The 19858-nt window shown below is 31.6% G+C and overlaps 1 protein-coding gene across 3 annotated transcripts in view; it reads left to right on the top strand.

Moving 5' to 3' along the window:
- Positions 1-19858, top strand: part of LOC130896213 (mucin-2) — a 275551-nt gene that overhangs the window by 181696 nt on the left and 73997 nt on the right. For 2 of the 3 annotated variants that reach the window (XM_057804150.1, XM_057804148.1), the window contains exons 15-17: positions 6952-7061; positions 12324-12409; positions 19023-19350. In XM_057804150.1, coding sequence (XP_057660133.1) covers positions 6952-7061; positions 12324-12409; positions 19023-19350 — 524 coding nt within the window. The remainder of the gene's footprint in view (positions 1-6951; positions 7062-12323; positions 12410-19022; positions 19351-19858) is intronic. The other variant, XM_057804149.1, reaches the window with a different exon arrangement.

Genomic DNA, 19858 nt, shown 5'->3' with positions numbered 1-19858 from the left:
ATGAAATGTACATGAATATGAAGAAAGCGACGACTGCTGCATATAAAATATCTCGAAAAGATCCATTAGAACTTATATTTTATACGGTCATGAAGCCATTGCCATTCGGCACGTTTTAAAAAACAGACTAATTCGATGGTTGAGTATACGTGAACTCCCTAGTGAATAAAAAAATAGATCAATATATTGATCTATCTTTATATATATGGGTGATTCCGTTCTAACTGTGATATTCAATGTCCTGTATTGTTTTTTTGTACTAGTCATTAATTAATAATCAATTAATAAAAATTTTGTGTTAATTGAATAATTCTTAAGATATTTAAACATTATTTTTATACAATATAACTTGCCACTTAAAGAAAACTTATACTACATCACTTGAATGTCAGTACCGTGTCATGTCCATTCCTAGAATTTACCGATAAATTATTAATTTTTTTTTTGTCGTAACAAATGATTTAAACTAATTACCTTATAAATTCTAATGTTTATGATCAAACTGAGGAAAATTGATGCACTTGTTGCTTAATATCTTAAGTTACCATGTCAGTACCGTGGATAAATGAGTCAGTACCGTGGAACTCAAAATCCGACATTTGTGTCTTGCTCGTGATACTTTGAAGTTGTAGTAAATTCCTCTTAGAGTTTTATTTTTACAGTAAAATAGATGAATAATATGCATAAAAAAGTTAGAAAAGTTAAATTTTAAAATCTTGAAATTTTGAATACAAAAAATCACAGTTAGAACGGAATCACCCATATTTACTGAAGGATGTTAATCAAGTGATTGTTAATATAGAAAAAAAACTTCTTTGAGTAAAAAAATGTCTTTGAAAAGTGAAAATCGAATGACTCTTGATAGAGAGTTCCTAGAAAGTATCTTGACAAGATTGATCTTGACGTTTTGAGTTAAATAATTTGAATTAAATAATTCAACTAATAGACACAAGATATACAAAAGGCAATTGAGATAAATACAACGTATACACCATATATTATTAGGATTTTCAATATTCTGTCTGCCTGACTGAAAATAGCTAATAAATAATAACCTAACCTAACCTAACACCATAGTACTATAAATCGTCTGCTCATTGCTTCTTCATTATAAACACATTTTGATTGAGAATCTAATATGTAGTTTTTCGAATACTGGGGATTAAAATTTTTTTCTCTGATTATTTCTCCTGTATTATGCCAAGTATTTTTGAAATATGACTATTGATGCCAAAGTCATGTCAATAACAATGATAAAGTGAATGTACAAATAAAAGATTTTTTGGTGACACGAAATGATTTTCAAATATCATCGATTAATTATGTATTTTCTTATAAATATATAATTTATATTTACTATATGAAACGTATTGGATTTCTTGCTTATTCGATACTTTCATTCATTCATGTTTTTGCATTTGGTTGAATTGTTTCTTAATCTACATGTACATACATGTATAGCCATCATCGAGATGTCCCACGTCCTCACTTCGTGATAACTATTTGGTAGTATCTGGATGATATTTTTTTAGACGAATAGATGTGAAGAAGAGATCTATTTGATAGCAATAGATATTCGGATTCCATTGCATTGAACTTTCTCCGGGAGAATTTGGAAACAAATGTGTAGATTATGCTGGTCCCAAGTCATTATAAGCATCAATTTAATTGGAATAAATAAATTAATTATTTAGATACGTGGTATTCATAACTTTATTACTATTTCTTATGTTATTATTGATAATCTGATATTTTGTAGTTATATACATGCATCATGCATAACTCTATACATCCTATAAAAATTTCCATAAAATGAATCCTGTATAAATCCTCTGTAGGACTGGGTTTCTGGGATTTTTAAGAGGTTAACTAAAATAATGGGAGCAGAATAACGCGACAAATGTTTTATTGTCAAAAAATTGTTACACTTTGTAGATAAAAGCTTGCAAAAACCGAAAGATAAACACTTATATATAAGTAAATAAAGATACAAATAAAATAAAATTTCGATATACAGCGGAAAACCACAATGAGTAACAAAATTATAGGTCCATAGTAAAAATTAAACCAGTATACAGCATATCTGGAATTAAATATTATTATTAGAACAGAAGTTTTTTAAAGAGGCATTTTCCAGTAGATATACCCTCAAATTATTGCGGCAAGTGGGAAAAGATGATTTGATCGATTTGATTCCAATTGGCAAGTGATTCTGCATTTTTCTTCATTGTAAAATTTTGAGCCTTTAACTAATTCTGAACTTGGAGTAGGTAAGAAAAGGTCGTACTCCGCGTTCCTAGGTGGTCTTAGGCAAGACAGATGAGATGATTTACATGCGATTGTATTAATCCCTATCGTCGGCCTTTTGGGTGATGAACGAATTCACCAGATTACAGGAAAACTGCAAAAGACCTAAGGTAATTTTCCGGTTCTTCGTAGACCGTTTCTAACAACCGAAGTGTGGGATAAAGAAGTTTCCTTTTGAATTTAAGGGAGAGGGGCCGTCTTGTGGTAATCTGGGGGGTGAAAATAGTGTCTTTGGCAGCGGAACTGTTCGATTCGATGGTGCGAATCACGTATTGGGGTTATGGATCATTTAATATAATTAATTTTTTCAATAGTTTCAATTTCCTCAACTTTAAAATAACTGACGTGTTCTTTACGTGAAATTATAAATGTTCTTTGTTTCTTATAGTACCATCTACTAGTGGAAATTTAGAGTTTGAAAACTTCTGAAAACATTACGTTTCATATAAATTCACACGATATTATTAAATATTCCACATATTTTTTTTTATTAAATCATGCGAGATTTGATTATAAAATTCCGTCAATATAGACAAACTAATAATAAAGTTTGGTTTGCGCAGCCAAAATTAAAACTAAATTTTCTTGGTGGTAGTTTTTTTGTTTATGCAGTAAATCAAGGATAATTATAAATTACTGGTAAACCAATCAAAATTCCCTGTATGAGTCCTTTTTGTCGTACAAATGTGGAAAGCTACCTACACTATCTATCGGTATTTCGTAGTCTAAAGAAGAACATTGCTGACTTTCAGACAATGCTTCTTCCTGTTTTTTTTTTTTTTTTTTGATAGAAGCTAAAAGTTGCCGAACTGTTAGTTTAATTTTAATTTACTGTTAATTTTCTGCTTGAACTAAAAGTAGCATTTCAGTGCCTTTCAATTATTGTTTTAATTTGTTAGTTTAATGGTAATTTTTAATTTTGGTTGCATAAACTAAGCTTAAGTTAACTGAAGTGTGGTAAAAATGAAAAGTTGGTAGCTGTTGATAGTTTGTAGTGAAATAAAGTAGCTTTAAGAAGCGGATGTCATATGTATATTTTGTGAATGCGGCGCCTATTCTACGGTGTCAACATAGTAGAAGAATATGAATTTAAACGTCTATTTAGCCCAAACAAGTTCAAATAGTCTTATAGTATAGAGTTGCGACTCATTATTTTTCTAGTACAAGAGCATCCAAGAAAAATGTCACTAATGAAGTGGAATTTTTACTATAAGCCATAAAACAATGTTGTAAAAATTTAACGATGACATTTTCTCTCACATTTCCAAGATCCATAAAGTAAACGACCCGATTTTCACGCTTGGTTTATATATTAGTGATGCAGTCATAATAGGAATAATTCGAATTATTCATGGTTATAGCTGATGATAAATTGGTTCTCTCCAGGAAGCTCCAGCTACAAAAAGCAGATATTAATTTCAATTTGAGTGGTAATGAAAGTAGATTTTTTAAAGACAATGGATTATTATGACAATTATGATTGTTATACCAATTTTTCTCTTTGACGTCCAGGATAATTTCACCCAAAATATATGTCCAACCACAAACCAAAGACAGCTGATATTATTGTGTTGTTGTGTATATTTCGATAAAAAATGTAACCAAAGCCAGCTTCACCAAGTAATAATCATAAAAAAGTTTCCAAGTTATACAGGGTGTTTCTATATTCCACCGACAACGTTCTACCACAAAAAGATCTCAAGAAATGATTCATTCTGATATAGGAATACGAACCCTTACGGGGCTGAGATATAAAGTGTTCAAAATTTTAAATCAAAACCAAAAATTTGCTATTGCAAATTTGGTGACCAATATGCTCCTTAATAAAGTAGTATTTTGACATAAACAAACATTGGAAAAATTTAACCAGTGTCGCGCTGTCGGAGATAGTTGTCACTTTTATCCCCCTTTTTTACGTCTCTGGAGCAAACTCTTTTTTAATTTTATTTCAAAATACCTGATTATTTTTAGTTAAAAAACTAATAACCTTTTATCAAACATTATGTTATGGTTTGAAATTTGTGCGTCTTGAAAAAACAATGGTGCTTTAATAAGTCAATATTGTAACAAGAAGTTTTTCCTAAAGTTATATTTTTCAAACAATAAAAGATTTTTTCGATTGTTAGATTTATGGAAAAAAACCAATTTAAAACAAATATAAACATAGTTAAGATACAAGGTGAAAATTGCGTTATACAAATGGCTGCAGTAATCATTTTATATAAAGAACCATATTTTTAATGAAAATACAAAATCCATTTATTCCTTAAACACCAATTCACTTTATAGTAACAAAAATATTTGATCCTGATTTACTCTATAAACATTTCAAGAGCTATGTCTATTATAATGCCAATGAATGCCGCTGCCATTTGCATTTTGTGTTTCGCAGTGATAACAGACCCCATTAAATTCATAGTTAATAACTTTAATGGTATGCACTTGGAATGCAAATCCCTGGGAATGCTCTAGAAAATATAAATGTTCCGTTTCAAAGTTGATACAGATATGATATTCGAGAGAAAATTATTTAGACGTAGTGAAAGCGATACTCGCTGGGATATCTTTATTGAGAATATAGGAACAATTTCATGTAGAATACGGTTTATTGCTTGAATTGTCCTCATATAGGAAAACTCTTCTGGTTTTTAGGGGAGGCTCCTTTTTGTGAGCATCGACTCGCTTGAAGCAGGATACTGCGAATCGACTGAATGTGTTCCGAAAAATCATCTTGAAGTTGTTAATACGGTTTCTGGAAACTGGATCTGTCACCAACTGTAAAATCCAGAGTAAGAACTTATGCCGCGTAATATCTGCAAAATCCCGAAAAGAAAACTTTATAACCTAATGTATCGATCATAACAGTAAGAAGAAGAATCCTGAGATCCAAGCGACTTCGTTTGTTATTATTACTTGTTGTTATTTATTTGTAATTGATCATTTTCATTGGTTTTTTTTTGGAATTAGGATTTAATCACTTGCTACCTATAGAAAACAATTTCAATATAAATTCACTATTTTTTTTTAATCCGTAATTGACCCTGTTCTCTACAGCTATTTCTTATTCTCTTACATCAATAAATTTCGTTTAAACACCATACATCAGCATTCATTCCAACAAATCATCCAAAAAAAAAGAGATAATCCTACTCGGGACGTGGGTAAGAGGATTGTTATAAACTGTGCAATTCAAGAATTTGCGATGTGACTTTAGATGACCGTATTATTTCCATCAGATGTCGAGACTCGCAACACCGTTTTTCCATTTGACTAGCATTTATTGGTGTGACTAAGCCGGCACATTTTATTGGAGTCAAGGAAAGTCATTCATTGTAACATAGACAATTTATGTAATGCAATCACGTTTACTTATTTACTCTTTTGTCTCTACATAGAGTAAACATATCCACTTAAATTTTTCCTTTCATTTTCTTCAAAACCAAGTTAAATATTTTTTGTATCTGTAGTTTTATTTTTTTCTCTGTCTATCACAATATATTTGGTTTCAACCGTTGTTATCATCACGTCCATATTATTAACCAATGCAAAACTTCAGTTCAGTTTGAATGATTCCCCATGATTCGAATAAATTTCTCTCGTTATATATATATATATATATATATATATATATATATATACATATTACAAACAAAAATTTCTTAATTTTTTTGAGACCTTTCCCTGTATTTTAGCTTCTGTGACTGTCAAAGTAATTTCAACTAGTTTTTATTATATTTCCATGTACTTTAAAATATGGTACAAAATTTTTCTATTCAAAGAATCATAACCTCGCTAAAAATTAATAAAAAGTTGATAGTTTCATGTTTTTTTTTTTCAAAAAACTTTTCCAGTGCATTATTGATACTAAAAATCTGATCAGTCGTAGTTTCTCCTGTTCTGAAGCTACACTAACAGTCTCCTGTTGTTTTTTCAACAATGTGAGTTAATAGATTCATTATAATCATCATCATCATCATCATTATCATTTAGTAGTGCTTAAAAGTGAAATTCTACGATAATTTTCATAATTCGGTAGGCCTTTTCATGTACAAGACAAATTTATTTGGCATTGACTTTCGAATCTAAATAGTACTCAAAAAAATCGTTAACTATCCTTTTAAGACGTTCCTCTCCAACTCTGCATTCCAAAGTTAATATTTCGCTGTTTTCATCATATTCGACCCTATACACTTACTCATTTCTATCTCCAAAGCTTTCATTTATTTTGTTTTCTTTACCTAGCAGTTATTTGTTCCTGCTTTAATAGAAATTAATTTTGGGTTGATATCCCCATCTGACGTTTTTGTTAAATACATTGTACTGAGATCCCTTATCTTTGATAGTAGGTTTTCTTGTATTTTGCTTTGTTCTAATACCTCCTTTGTTTGACCGAACCATTTTTTTATACAGCCTTTCATTTTGTTGTTTGTTTGAAAAGAAAACATTTTTTCTCTGACCAAATTATTTTCCATAATATATTCCCTGCACTTATACTTCATCGACTCTTTTCTTTAATTCAATATGATGACTGTATTTTCGTTTGGGTCACAATAAAGCAGTTATTCGAATCTCCGATCAAATTCATCGCGTGTTGTCCGAATTCTTTATTTTTACCAATAATACATTTCGTTGTTATTGTTTCAGCCGCTCCATGAGAACAACCGTCGCAGGTCTCCGGTGGGCAGTACTACGAGCAGACGTCCTAAAGCCACCTCCACCCCTCAGCTTTTAGAAGCATCCAGCTCCGAAGAAAAGTGAGTATAATCCAATCCACGTAGGTATATAAAATTACACAGTGTGCAAACCTAATCATTTTTTTCACGGATCGCGTGCTTGCTCAATTTATGAGCATGAACATGTCACACGGAACATCTTTTTCAACTCTTGATCCCTTCCGTCCGCGATTCGCTACGTCTCTTTTTAATCGCTAGCAGACATCAGAGATGGAAGTGTCGATTGCCGCTCCCACGCCAAGTGCGAAGTTCGGCAATAATTCGGTTTGTATACATATCGCCTGTGGAGATTCATCGGAAGCTGACTGAGATTTATGGTTACCATACATGACCGTTCGCTACGTCCGCAATTGATGCAGGACTTCTGCTGAGGGTCGTAGTAGTAGGCATAACGAACAGAGTTGAAGACCGCCGGTTTCAGAAGCGATTGTACAGAAGATTAACATTGAACTACTTAAAGATCGGAGGGTCACTACCCGTGAACTTGTTAAAAGCATTTCTGAATGTTCCCAAGGCACATTGAAAGAATTTTCACAGACGTGTTGGGTTCTCGCAAGATATGTGCTCGCTGATTCCGCTGGATGCTGACTGATGGACAGACACAAGGAGCAATATCTTGAATGTACTCGCAAATTACTTCAACAATGTGAGAGGGTAGGTTTTTTTAGGTTTCTTTACACCCCCGAACCAAAACAATAATCTGGTCAGTGATTCTGGTTCACCGCCAACAAAGAAATTCGATTAAACATAATCGACAGGAAAGGTTAATACTACTGTGGGATGGAAATGGGGTACTTCTCATCGATTTCATGGAACTTGGGACGACAAATATTATGAATATTGACCAAACTCCGGCGAGCAAACCGCTACCCCACGCTATTCATAAAAAGGAAGGGGCTTAGGAAGCGCCACCCCCGGACTTAGCCCCCAGCGATTATCATCTCTTCCCCAAGCTAAAGGAACAAGTAGTAAACGCTTTAAGAGCGATTTCTTCGACTAAGAAATAAAAAAGCTGAACTACCGTTTACAAAAGTGTGTCAAAAAAACTATGTATATATTTTAATAACGATAAACAATGTTTTCTAATCGTGAAATTCATGAGAACCTTACTTCGGTACTACCCTCTTATTTCAGATCCGATTCACAGCTTGAAAATTTCAATTTTCTCATAGCTATTATTTTAGTTTCTTTCTTGCTATTCAAGCCTCGCTTCGTGATCAAATTGTTGCATATAGTGTTCAGTAAACGTGAAATTGTGTTTTCATCTTCATATCAATCCAAATTATATCCATTTTGTTCTATATTTATACAATCATAATTTCATGAATTGCCTTGAAAATGTTCAATCATCAATATTATATTAATATTCCCATATGAACAAAAAATATCGTAACATGTGCTCATTATTACGTTTCAATTAAATAATATTGATATTGCAAATAATTCAAAATGAATGATTTTGGAAATCCTATAAACGTGTATTGGTTTAAAACTAGAAATTCGCTTCTGTGCATGTATTCGGCAGGAATTTGTATTATTGCAATCTAAACTCGGAAATACCAACAAAAAATATTTGGCTTCGTATCGCATATATATATATATATATATCCAATATACTTGAAACTACGATAGTAGATCGGAATCTCTTCAATCAGTCGATAATTATTCGCGACATCCGATTAAATTATAATCCTTCTAACATAACTTTAAATTAATAATATTTCCACATTCAAGTAACACATACCGATTTAGAAAACCATAGCAATGACTTTGTTCTAATCTCATATCCGCTGAAACAAATTTAACGGCTGAGAATTGAGAATATTATAGTTAACCAGTAATGTGAAGTTATCTTCGTTTCCACATAATTTGCCTGCTAATTGCAACAAGAAGTTGTTACTACAGAAAACTATAATCTTCGTCTTAAGCTACAAATAAAATTCCTGGATGGCAGTAGCATAAGTACTTTGATTTCACTCAAGGAAAATGCAACATGATGCGCTTAAGAACCTAACAATTACAAATGTTGTACGGCAGCACGCTTTTGGATTTGTATTGAAGACTGATTAAAATTAATTTCATCAGTTAAGCGGTTATTATAGAATGACTATAACACATATAACGAACACTATTATATAATGAAACTAAACTCAAATTTACAAATACAATAATTAAAAAAAACTTTTATCCTTTTTTTTCTGTGTGGGTTCGGGAAATTTTCTCATACAAATATTTTTTAACCAATGCTATGAAATGTTTCATCGCCTCCGTACGTTCTTAAACAGCATTACCGAGATAAGTAATTTCACACTATTATTATTCAAGCCAACCAAGAATTGTTCCATGACAAATTGAACCGCACGTTTTCCAAACGAAGATATTGAATCTCTGACAGTAACTTTTTTGTTTGGAAAATGCAAGACAAAGTGAATTCCTGTTTAGAAAATAATTTGTTAGTTTATTTTGAACAGTTGTCAAAGAAATTGAAATAATCAATATTTTGATAAAGTGTACCCTATGATGCCGTATACCATATTCATCAAAAACTGTCTAGATATATCAAGATGACAAGGAAGATTTGATTTCGGTTGAATGAAATCACTCGATAATAAAACCGGAATTTCACAGTCACCGGAATATTTTACCAAGAATATTCATAGCTCGATCGTGCACGAACACGCTTTTTTCAATTTACAAAATGGCATAGGTGCAAAACATCCCGTGAGAATAAATAAATTTTGTTCCATGATAAAAGATGAAGAATGAAGAAGATATCACAAAAAAAGTTGATCAAAGAGTGATCAGAGCTTACCGTGCAAAAGACGGCGAATTCCCGAGTTTCTCTACTTGGAACAGTGATTACTAAAGTGGTTTAAAAAACAGTGTCGTCATGAAAAAATAAGTATTAGTGGGCCAATTTTATATAGTTGAAGAAAAAGTAGATTTTTGTTGAAATATCGATTGAAAAATTCATTTTTGTTATCTTCAGAGTGTACAGGTTGTCTCTGTAAAAGTTGCGGATTGTTAACATTTGGCATAAGGCACACCTGGCCTTCAGATAATAGTGTAGAATTATTCATTCCGTCAAACATACTACTTAGACATACGTAATCATCCATTAAAAATTCATAATGTTCAAATGTATAATTTAGAAAATATACTCAAATATAAGTCTTAATTTCGCAACTTAATAGGACTATAACTCAGAAACGAGAGGTCGTATAAGAAATTTTTTTATATCACAGCATTATTTTCACGTCATATACTAACTCCCGAATTTTTTGCATCAACTCCTGGAACTATACTATTAAAAAAATAAAATAAAGAAAACAGTAATTTATTTGGTCGTTTTTTCTTTGAAAATGGTGTAATCCAAGTGATATAAACGTCCACAGAATGGAATGATAATATTTAGTTTCTGAGAACTAAACATGTAGTTGTCGACTATTGAGAATTGGTAACTTAAAATATTTGCACTTTCTCCACCCGCTTCTCTCATTCTTATTTTTTTTTTTTTCCATTTCTCCTGGTAGTTTTCCTCCTGAAGCAATCATGCTAGAAGTTGGCAATTCCTGGTATAATTCAATCTCTCGTTAAGAAGGGTGCAATGAAGAATTTCTTCATAACATATCGTGAAGTTGTCGGTTATTCTATTCCTCTAACATAAAAGTATACACAAATTAGAAAAAAAAAATCTTATACCTGTCAGTTTAATGTTATAAATACGAGTAGTTAAACCATTAAAAAAAATTAGCAGTGAACACAGCAGTTCAACGACTTCTATTATCTATCTACAAGTATATATATATATATATATATACCATCATTCACAAAAAATATTTTATATTAAATTTCATGCTCTCTTGCACACATACTTCCTTTATTTCTGTTTTGTATCACCCATTAAATACCTTTTTACGTAATTTGATCATACACATTACTTACTAAATTCGTATAGCGAAACAGTATAATCTCATTAAAATTATAAAAGGTGTGCAATTTTATTACTCCCCACTTTATCCTAAGTATCCTTATAAACCATTTATATTCCTGAGTTAAATATTTATATTCAATTTCCCTGGCGGCGGAGAAGAGTTTCCACTCCAATCGGTAATTGAACATCAAGAATAATATAAGCGATTACGAAGTGTTAAAAATCGATAACTTTTAATCGTATTCAAAATATCAATTGTCAGTTGGATTATTATATAATGATAATATGATATAAATAACAGGATATGAACATTCTGTATTATTAAATAATTCTGGTCACAGTACAAACAGAATTACTGTTCAAGTACGAGGACGTATTGGTATCTAGTTATCCTAGACCAGTTCCGTGCATAAACAAAATATTGCGTTACCATAACAACGAACAATAAATTAGTAGAAGTGTCAGTGTAAAGTTTGACGTTAAAAAAGTAAACTAGAGTTACGCAATAAATTAATAAATTAAAAGATGTCCACCGAAATTGTGAAAATCGAAAAACTGGAATATCGAGCCATCATCAAGTACCTGTATTTAAAAGGGTTAAGAGATAAGCAGATTTACGAAGATATGATTAATACCCTTGGTGATCAATGTCCTTCGTGAAAAATTGGACTGCAAGCTTCAAAAGAGGTAAATTTTCTATTGAAGTTGATGACCGATCGGGAAGGCCAGTTTCTGTGTCAGTCCCCGAAAATATCGATGCAATTCATGATATGATTTTATTAGACCGTCAAATTGGGCTAGCTGGATATCTGAAGCACTGAATGTTTCAAACAACGCGTTCATCATATAGTTCACGTCAATTTGGACATGAGAAAAATTGCTGTAAAATGGATACCCAAATGTATGAATGTTGACCAAAAGCGTTCGATCTGTGCTCGATTTGAAAACGACGTAGATTTCTTAAACCGAATTGTTACTATAGATGAAACTTAATAAATAAATAAAAATAAAATAAAATAAAATAAAAAGCTTAATGCCAAAATATTAATAAACATTTTCCCGTGGAAATTACTTAGTTCTAATTTAACACAACTAATGTTTGTTTATCTTCAGTATTTGAAATTTCAATAATTCAAGTCACAATTTTGTCGCGATATTACGGATCAAAAAAATCAAACAACGACGCAGACTGAAAAAAAATGTAATACGAATAATAATTGAAAAATTAGTTTACCGCACCAAAATATATTCTTTTTCGAAAATACTAACAGACGGAAACCCTGAATATTATTTTTTTTTAGCAAAATTCCACAATATTTGGCATTATCTAGAATAATTTTTTTTTTCAGAAGAACGGCTGAAGATACTGAACAGTCAGTTTGTCATTCTACTACCTCAGAGAACAAAACTTCCGGAATGCGCAAGCAATTATCAGGTAAATGTTTTTTAATTGCTACTCTGCTGCTTGAATTTTACTATTGAGTGAGCCTTCACTAAAATGTAAAAAGACTGGTCGAAGTACTGATTTGTACCCATTCAAGTGGTTTTTGTTGAATTGTTTCCAGACAAAACGAGGACCTAGTAGGTGAACACATTTCTTCTTTTCCTAAAGATGAGGGTCACTATAAAAGGTCTAAGAGTAGCCTGTAGTCAAGATCTTAACGTGCATCGATTATACTAAGCTTTCAAGACAAACCATCCAAATTTACGTTTCCACCATCCTCGTAGCGATACTTGTCAGACTTATGATTTACTGCATATGCAGTTTGAAAGTAATCCAAATGATTCCCAGATTAATAACAAATTTGAGCAACATCATCGAAAGACCAAGGAAAATTAAAAATTACCAGCTGCTATCATCCGAGTTATGCACGATATCGGTGGATCTTCTACAGGTACTACCACTTTTTCTATTTTCTATTTACTCCAGCAATCCTGCAAAAATTTCGGCATTCATGTTGGGGACACCAATAAAGGAGTTACGTTTTTATAACATGAAGGTATCTCGCGTCGCGGGGGAAACGAAATTGCTGTAACTATTGGACTAACAAGGAAATCAAAGTTAACCCTATGGAGCGATAATTGCGGCGGAGGAAACAAAAATAAATTAAATAATCGTGATAGCTAAAGGCTATTTCCAAAAAGTGAATCAAAAATTTTTGGTAAGCGGTCATTCCTTTTTAAGTTGCGATCTGGAATTCGTCCAAATTGAACAACGAAAAAGGGTTAAAAAATGCAACTGTTACTCCGCATAATCCCTTTGTCGTTACTCGGATGTAACCTGAGGATTTTTTTTATTTCAAAAGTGCATCTACTTTTAATTTAAGTACAACAAAACTTCAGTTTTCGACAGTCCAATGAATTCGGATATCAGCTGAAAATCTGGGCCAAGCTAAGACTAGAAACACTTTAAATGAAATAGAGGTTTGGAGAACAATAAATGTTTTCAAAAAACATGTCAATGTTCAAACACTCCAAAATATGATCGTGCCACAGGTTGAGTATTGAAGCCGCATTTCCGATTAAAAAAAAAAGGAAAACCTGGAAGTTGTGATACCTCTCTTAAATGAAGAAAACAAAGGCTTTTTTCAAAACCTATTAGGGCTGCCCAATTCATAAGTTTTGTTAGAGATAAATTTTTAAGTTGCAGGCGCTAATATTATTTTTGCGGTTGGTGGCGTGTCATATTTAGTTCTGTTAAAATTGTTCACTAAAAGAACACTTTCAATGAAATCGGATCATGTAATGTAATGTTTTTTTTTTTTGGAATTAAATAAACGCTCTTGAGCTTTTGTGAAGAGTCTAGCATAATTTTTGTTTTATTCAACTACCTACTCAATGGAGTAAAAGCTTTAATGATAACGTACTCATAAAGAGATTACTTTCTAAGTTTGGTCTATGTTCATTTTAAGATGTTTCTAGCACTAGCATTTTGTTTAATATTCTGAAAACATATGTACAAGTAATTAACACACTACTTATTATTGCCACAACACCAACAATCACGATTATACTGTCTGACGGGCGTTTAACTTGGTGATAGAAACGGGCGTCGCGTCGGTGTAATTTTGAGTGTTGGTGTAGTGGTTGTAATTAATAGTGTGTTAAGTATGAAATATCACCGTTCCGGAAATTACAACTTAGTATATGTACAATTGTTTATTAGTCTGTGTTCTTTACCTGATTTCGATGAATAATCTGATCTAATTAAGTTGGAATTTCTGGAACCGTTGGCGATATTCGATATTGTCTGACGCGCGTTTCGATAACTAAGTTATCGTCTTCGGGACTGAAGGTAAAGGTACCAGTTCACCTGTTACGTTTACCTGACATTTTCTGCCAAAAATCGCTATTGGGTTGGAACTTTTAAATAAAAAAAAAAAAGGTTTTAAAAATTCTATTTACAAAGTAGTGCTTATATAAGAAATAACAATAAAACAATCGAAAAATGAATTATTCTGACGTTAAAAACACGATGACGACATTTTTAATGATTCTGTAGTCAAAAAGATAACAAATAAGAAACTATACCCTATTTTCAAATCAGGAAACCTGAATCACACCACTAAAAATCACTAAAAATACTAGTTATACTAAAATTATATAGTCTGGAAATAACGAACTACAAACTAGATAATAATTTACCTAATAAAAACACGATAAAAGAGGGATTGTATATTATGGAAATTGGAAAAAGACAGAAAAATACAACGAATTGTAAAATTGAAACTATAAAGAATTTCAGAGTCGTTTGTAAGGAAGTTAATAACAGTTGTCAAATTTGGTGACCCATAGAGTTTTGAAAAGTTTTTTTAATTATTGATAAAGCAAATTTTAAAACAAAGGTAAGATCTGAGTTTTTTCTGATCAATGGTAAATAATCCAGAATGAAGGAATCACAATTAGACGAATACTGCATTATTTCGAGAGCAGAGGATGTTTATTCTTGGAAAATTGAGCTATATCAGAAATGAAGATCAGTTGAATAAAAAATTGGTTAGGTCTGAAATTGGTTAAGAAACTGTTTCATCACAACTACAAGAATATGATTCGAAAATAGAAAAAAATCATCAAAAATCTCTATGTGTTATATAGTTTAGCAGAATATTTTATAGAATATTTCGTAGTAAGATTCGGTACCTATATAGAACTAGAAATGGTATGAAAAAGGGATTATTTTCCTACAGAAAACCTATTATTCTGAAAAAAGTAATTTAACTACTTGGAAATCAGATGTGGTACCTATAAAACTTGTTTAATCATTGAACTATTTGCATCATTATTAATTAAACATTATTTGTAACAAATAAACATTTTTCAGTATATCACAACATTTAATTGCATCGCCTATTATTTGTTAAAACTAAAATACTAAATAAAATCATATAAAGTTATAGATAATTAATCATTGAAAATCTGTCTCACTATCATTTCTAAAAAAAGAAACAATTATCATTTTCTATAAGATCATTGAACTTGAACATTTCATCTTCTTCTTTTTCGACATTTGCAACAAATTTACTAGTAAATGTTTATCACATTTTCCAAGGATTGCATTGGAAGATCCTTTACATCTGTTAGTTTAAAAGTAGTATTTTTGGCTGCCAATTAATTTTTTACTTGAGACCAAATCAATTCTGTGAGGCTCAATTCACAATGACATACATTTTTGCATATCTTTTTCTAATGTAGGTTTTGTTGGAACCTTTTTTACCCTACAGCTGTGGTAAGAGGCATTGTTCATTACAATTACATCACCGTCTGGCAATTTTTTCAGAAATTCGGAAAACCAATTTTCCTAACATTATGATAATCTACAATTTTTTCACTTCCAAATATTAGCAATATATTTTTAACAAATCTATGCTAAGATCCCGCATGAAGATTATTAAACGTTTGCCTTTTCAGATGTATTTTTCGACCTGCAGACGAATGCTTTTAAAGAAAGCATCTTTTTTTATATCGAATAGATATATTTATCCATATTTTGTAATTTGTATGACCTTCATTTAGTCATATTTCATCAATAAATGAGTATCTGTACTCGCCTACATTGTTGATAGATCTTAGGTTTTCCTTTTCCATCTTACCATATCGTTGCATTCTATCAAAATACTCTTTCTGTTTCGAAACACAGTCGATCTAGCAACTCCTAAAAAATAAAATTTGTATCCGTTAATTTTATACTAAAAACGCGCTATTCAAAGTTTTGTTTATACAAATTGACAACGTTTTACGTTACGGCTTAAAATTCTTATATCGACTCCATTTTCAAATTAGTCCTGACAAGAACTATTTTTATATTTTAATGAAAGATTAATAAGAACGTAAGAAAGTACAAAATGAACGCTATTTGTTTACAATTTAGACAATTATCAATCATAATTGTATAAATCGAAAACGGTGAGTAAAACCGGCTGAGATTTGATCAATTTGAAATCTGCAGAATTGCTAACTTAAATTCAAATCAGTTTTCTTAATTTAAAAACAGGCTATATGCGTAAAAATTTGATAAATGGTCTAGTTTCATTACCGCCACACTATCTGGAGCTGTGCGATCTATCCGAAGAGGTGTCAATCTAACGTCCTAACACTTCATGATCTTTCCAGCAATATTATCAAAAGATTTATCATTGTTTGTTTACATTTATTTATTGTCATTGAAATCATTCTAGTTTTATTTGGTGGTTTTGTAATAATCCTGTTCAAAATTATATTATATCGATAATATAAATTTATACAATTTGCGAAAAGTTTGAATGTAATGTTGAGTTGAGTAATTTGATTCTGAGTCTGATATTCTAGATTTATTACGGAAGCCGTAATTGTATTTTTGATAAAGACACGAGATGGGATTACCACGGCGAAAAGTATTTGTTATGTTAAAATTGAAATAATCAGTATAATATTTCAAAAAGTTGAAAAACTGAAAGATTATCAAATTATGGAATATCTTAAGAAACTTGAGTCTATTTCTAACTATCTTCTATTCAATCTTACTGAAAATATTTGTGGGCACTGATGAAACTCTGCCAGAAAAAGCACTAGCTGTGTGGTAAAATGCTTTACAAATAGTGAATCCTGATGTTTGGATACAGACAATAAAATACACTGAAAAAATAAAATTTAATAGAGAGAATGTGCATCCACTTATTATTAAACTGATGATGATGATAATATCTAGTATAGTAATGGCTGCACGTGTATCTCAAAAATGGTTTGCGATATATTTACGATAAGTACAAAATTGACAGTGTCTGGAAATTGCCAAATTTAAAACAACTTTTCGATTAAAAAAATAACAAAACCTCAACACAAAAAAATATCCAAATACAAATTAATGTTTAGTTGATTCAAATTTTCAAAAACATTCTAATATTATGAAGTAAAATTTCTTGGATGCTATATGTAAAAACTATAGCAGCTTCTCCAATCCATCTTCTTTGAGAAATCAATTTTAGACACGACCGGGTAACTTATTTTGGATTCATATAGAGCAACACATTCTGAAAGTATGTGACGTATCACCCTCAGTTGACAAGATCGGATTAAGATAACTATTAATATTCCTTTTATTTCTACTTACGACCATAACTTAAATAGATCTTTTGTGATTATGATTTCTCAGAAGTTAGGTTAAGTAATAAAAACAACAGCTGCCATGCACATCGTTTTTTTTTTCATTCAAAATGCGAAAAGTAATGTTGCTGTAACTTAATCGTCTTAATCACGTAAATAAGAATTACGTAAGGGATTTAACATATTACCTTCGCCATATTCGGGAAAACATGCGCATTCACCAAATATTCCAATAGAGAAATGTGAGTATTAACTTTCGGTAACTAATATTGGCATCTTCGGTACATTCGTTAATTAATACTTCATCTAATACTTCACTAAACACCCATAATAACTTTTATATTTATTGTGAGGTCCACAACATATGCGTTTGGGAACAGAAACTAATCAGAGACAGCCATACAAAGTTAATATGACGGAAGAAAGCCTTACTCGTAACAAAATTCGACTAATTTATTTGCAAGGATAAAATAGATAGAAATAGCTCATTGTCTTCGCAGAGAAAAACTTCTTCCTTTCATATCTTTGTTTTTTCTGAGATTCTATATCAAAACGTATCAATATCAGCATAAAAGTCTGTTGCGAATGTACTTTTTGGTGGGGTATAATAGTATACCAAGTTTCATCTATTGCGGAATGTCTGTGAAGGAGCTTTTGATCGACATCCAGCAATCACTGCAATCACCTTGCAGATACCTTTTTCATATAGAACCTAGAAAAATATTACCTACCCTTCGATTGAAATATTTACCTTATCAGCTATCTCATGTAGCTGAATACAAAGACAATACGAATTTTATTAATTTTTTCTGAAATGTTTACAGTAAATGACGGTCTTGAACGTTCAGCATCCTCCATATTCATTAGCTCATTTTCGAAAGCAAAAAACATTTGAAATCATTCCATAGGACGGAATACTTTTAGTGTTGGCAATCTCCGAAAAGTCGCTAAATAAAAACTTGTCTCCTTCGACACGTTGACGCGTTTCACTCCTTTCTCTTGTTTTGTCGCCACGTTGATTATGAAAAATTTTAGAAATACCCTTGATCGACAGTTTTTGTATCAGTTCAATCTGACAATAATTGAGCTGAGCAGTAATTTCATCAGAATAAGTACTGATACTTTTCAACGAGTGAAATTAATGAAAATAAGTGTTAAAACTTTAATAAATTAAAGTTTTTCGGGGGTTACTCTTAGTTCTCTCAAAGTTGTAGTTCTAAACGTCGAAAAGGCGTCGGAAATCTCTTTAACAGTGGAGATTTAATATCTACAATGAATCAAAATTTCATTAGCTTAATATGAGATCCGTGGAAAAATAATTTATGGTAATTTTCAGTTCAGTTCAACCAATTAACAGAATACATCTTTTTTTTAGTATAACTTATAGTATGAGGTTGTTACATTGGTTCTAAATCATCCATAAGTAGTTGGATTTTTTTTTTAACTCCGAATATAAAATTTTGTTGCAGCTTCAAGCCGAGAAACGGAAAGCGTTATCCAAAAATTCCGAAAAACATTCTCGTTGCACTTTCACCATCAAAGAAAATCGAAAATTATCGATTTAGAGAAAGATGATCTAGTTTCATCGCCGCCACCCTCTCTGGATCTGTGCGATCCATCCGAAGAGATGTCAATGCCCTCTCACGTGCCGCCTGCGACGGCCACGTGTAGGATCGATCCACCGGCATCCCCCACGCCACCTAGGATTCCCACACTAGACGACGATGTCGACGATTCGACGGGCGAGCAACAAGCGACGTCTGCCGCCTCCAATGCCGCCATCGAACAAAAATACAAGTAAGAATAATTATGTTTGTTCTAAAATGCTAGTTTACGTTATCTTGTGAGTTTTACTATTACTTTCGGGTAAGTTTATAACATATTATTCACATTAGGTTAGTTCCTTTTTTATTTATGTATTCATGATAGGAGTTTACGGTTTTAGTGGGAGAAGTATCCCCCCACCAAACCAATTTGTTCAGTTTATGCGCAGTTTCGATGGTAGAATAGATTAAAATGATTTTTCTATTCGACATAATGACGATATTGAGTTATTTGATACGTTTATTCGCTGTCTTTCTTATCTCAAGATTAAATCTCGGCTTTTCTTTATTAGCTAGCTTCCAAGAAATGTTATTCAGGTAAAAAGCTTTCAACGATATCCGAATTTCCAGATTAGTTTATAAATGAATTTATACTGTTAAAATTAATTAAAAATGAAAGGCAACGTAAAGGTTCCATCCAAAGTTAACTGTAACATATGAAATATATTTGACAGGTTCGGTCATCAATGTAATCAATAAGC

Source organism: Diorhabda carinulata, chromosome 7, assembly GCF_026250575.1.
Source record: "Diorhabda carinulata isolate Delta chromosome 7, icDioCari1.1, whole genome shotgun sequence".
In the NCBI taxonomy this organism is placed as follows: domain Eukaryota; kingdom Metazoa; phylum Arthropoda; class Insecta; order Coleoptera; family Chrysomelidae; genus Diorhabda; species Diorhabda carinulata.
This window is presented reverse-complemented; position numbering and strand designations above follow the sequence as displayed.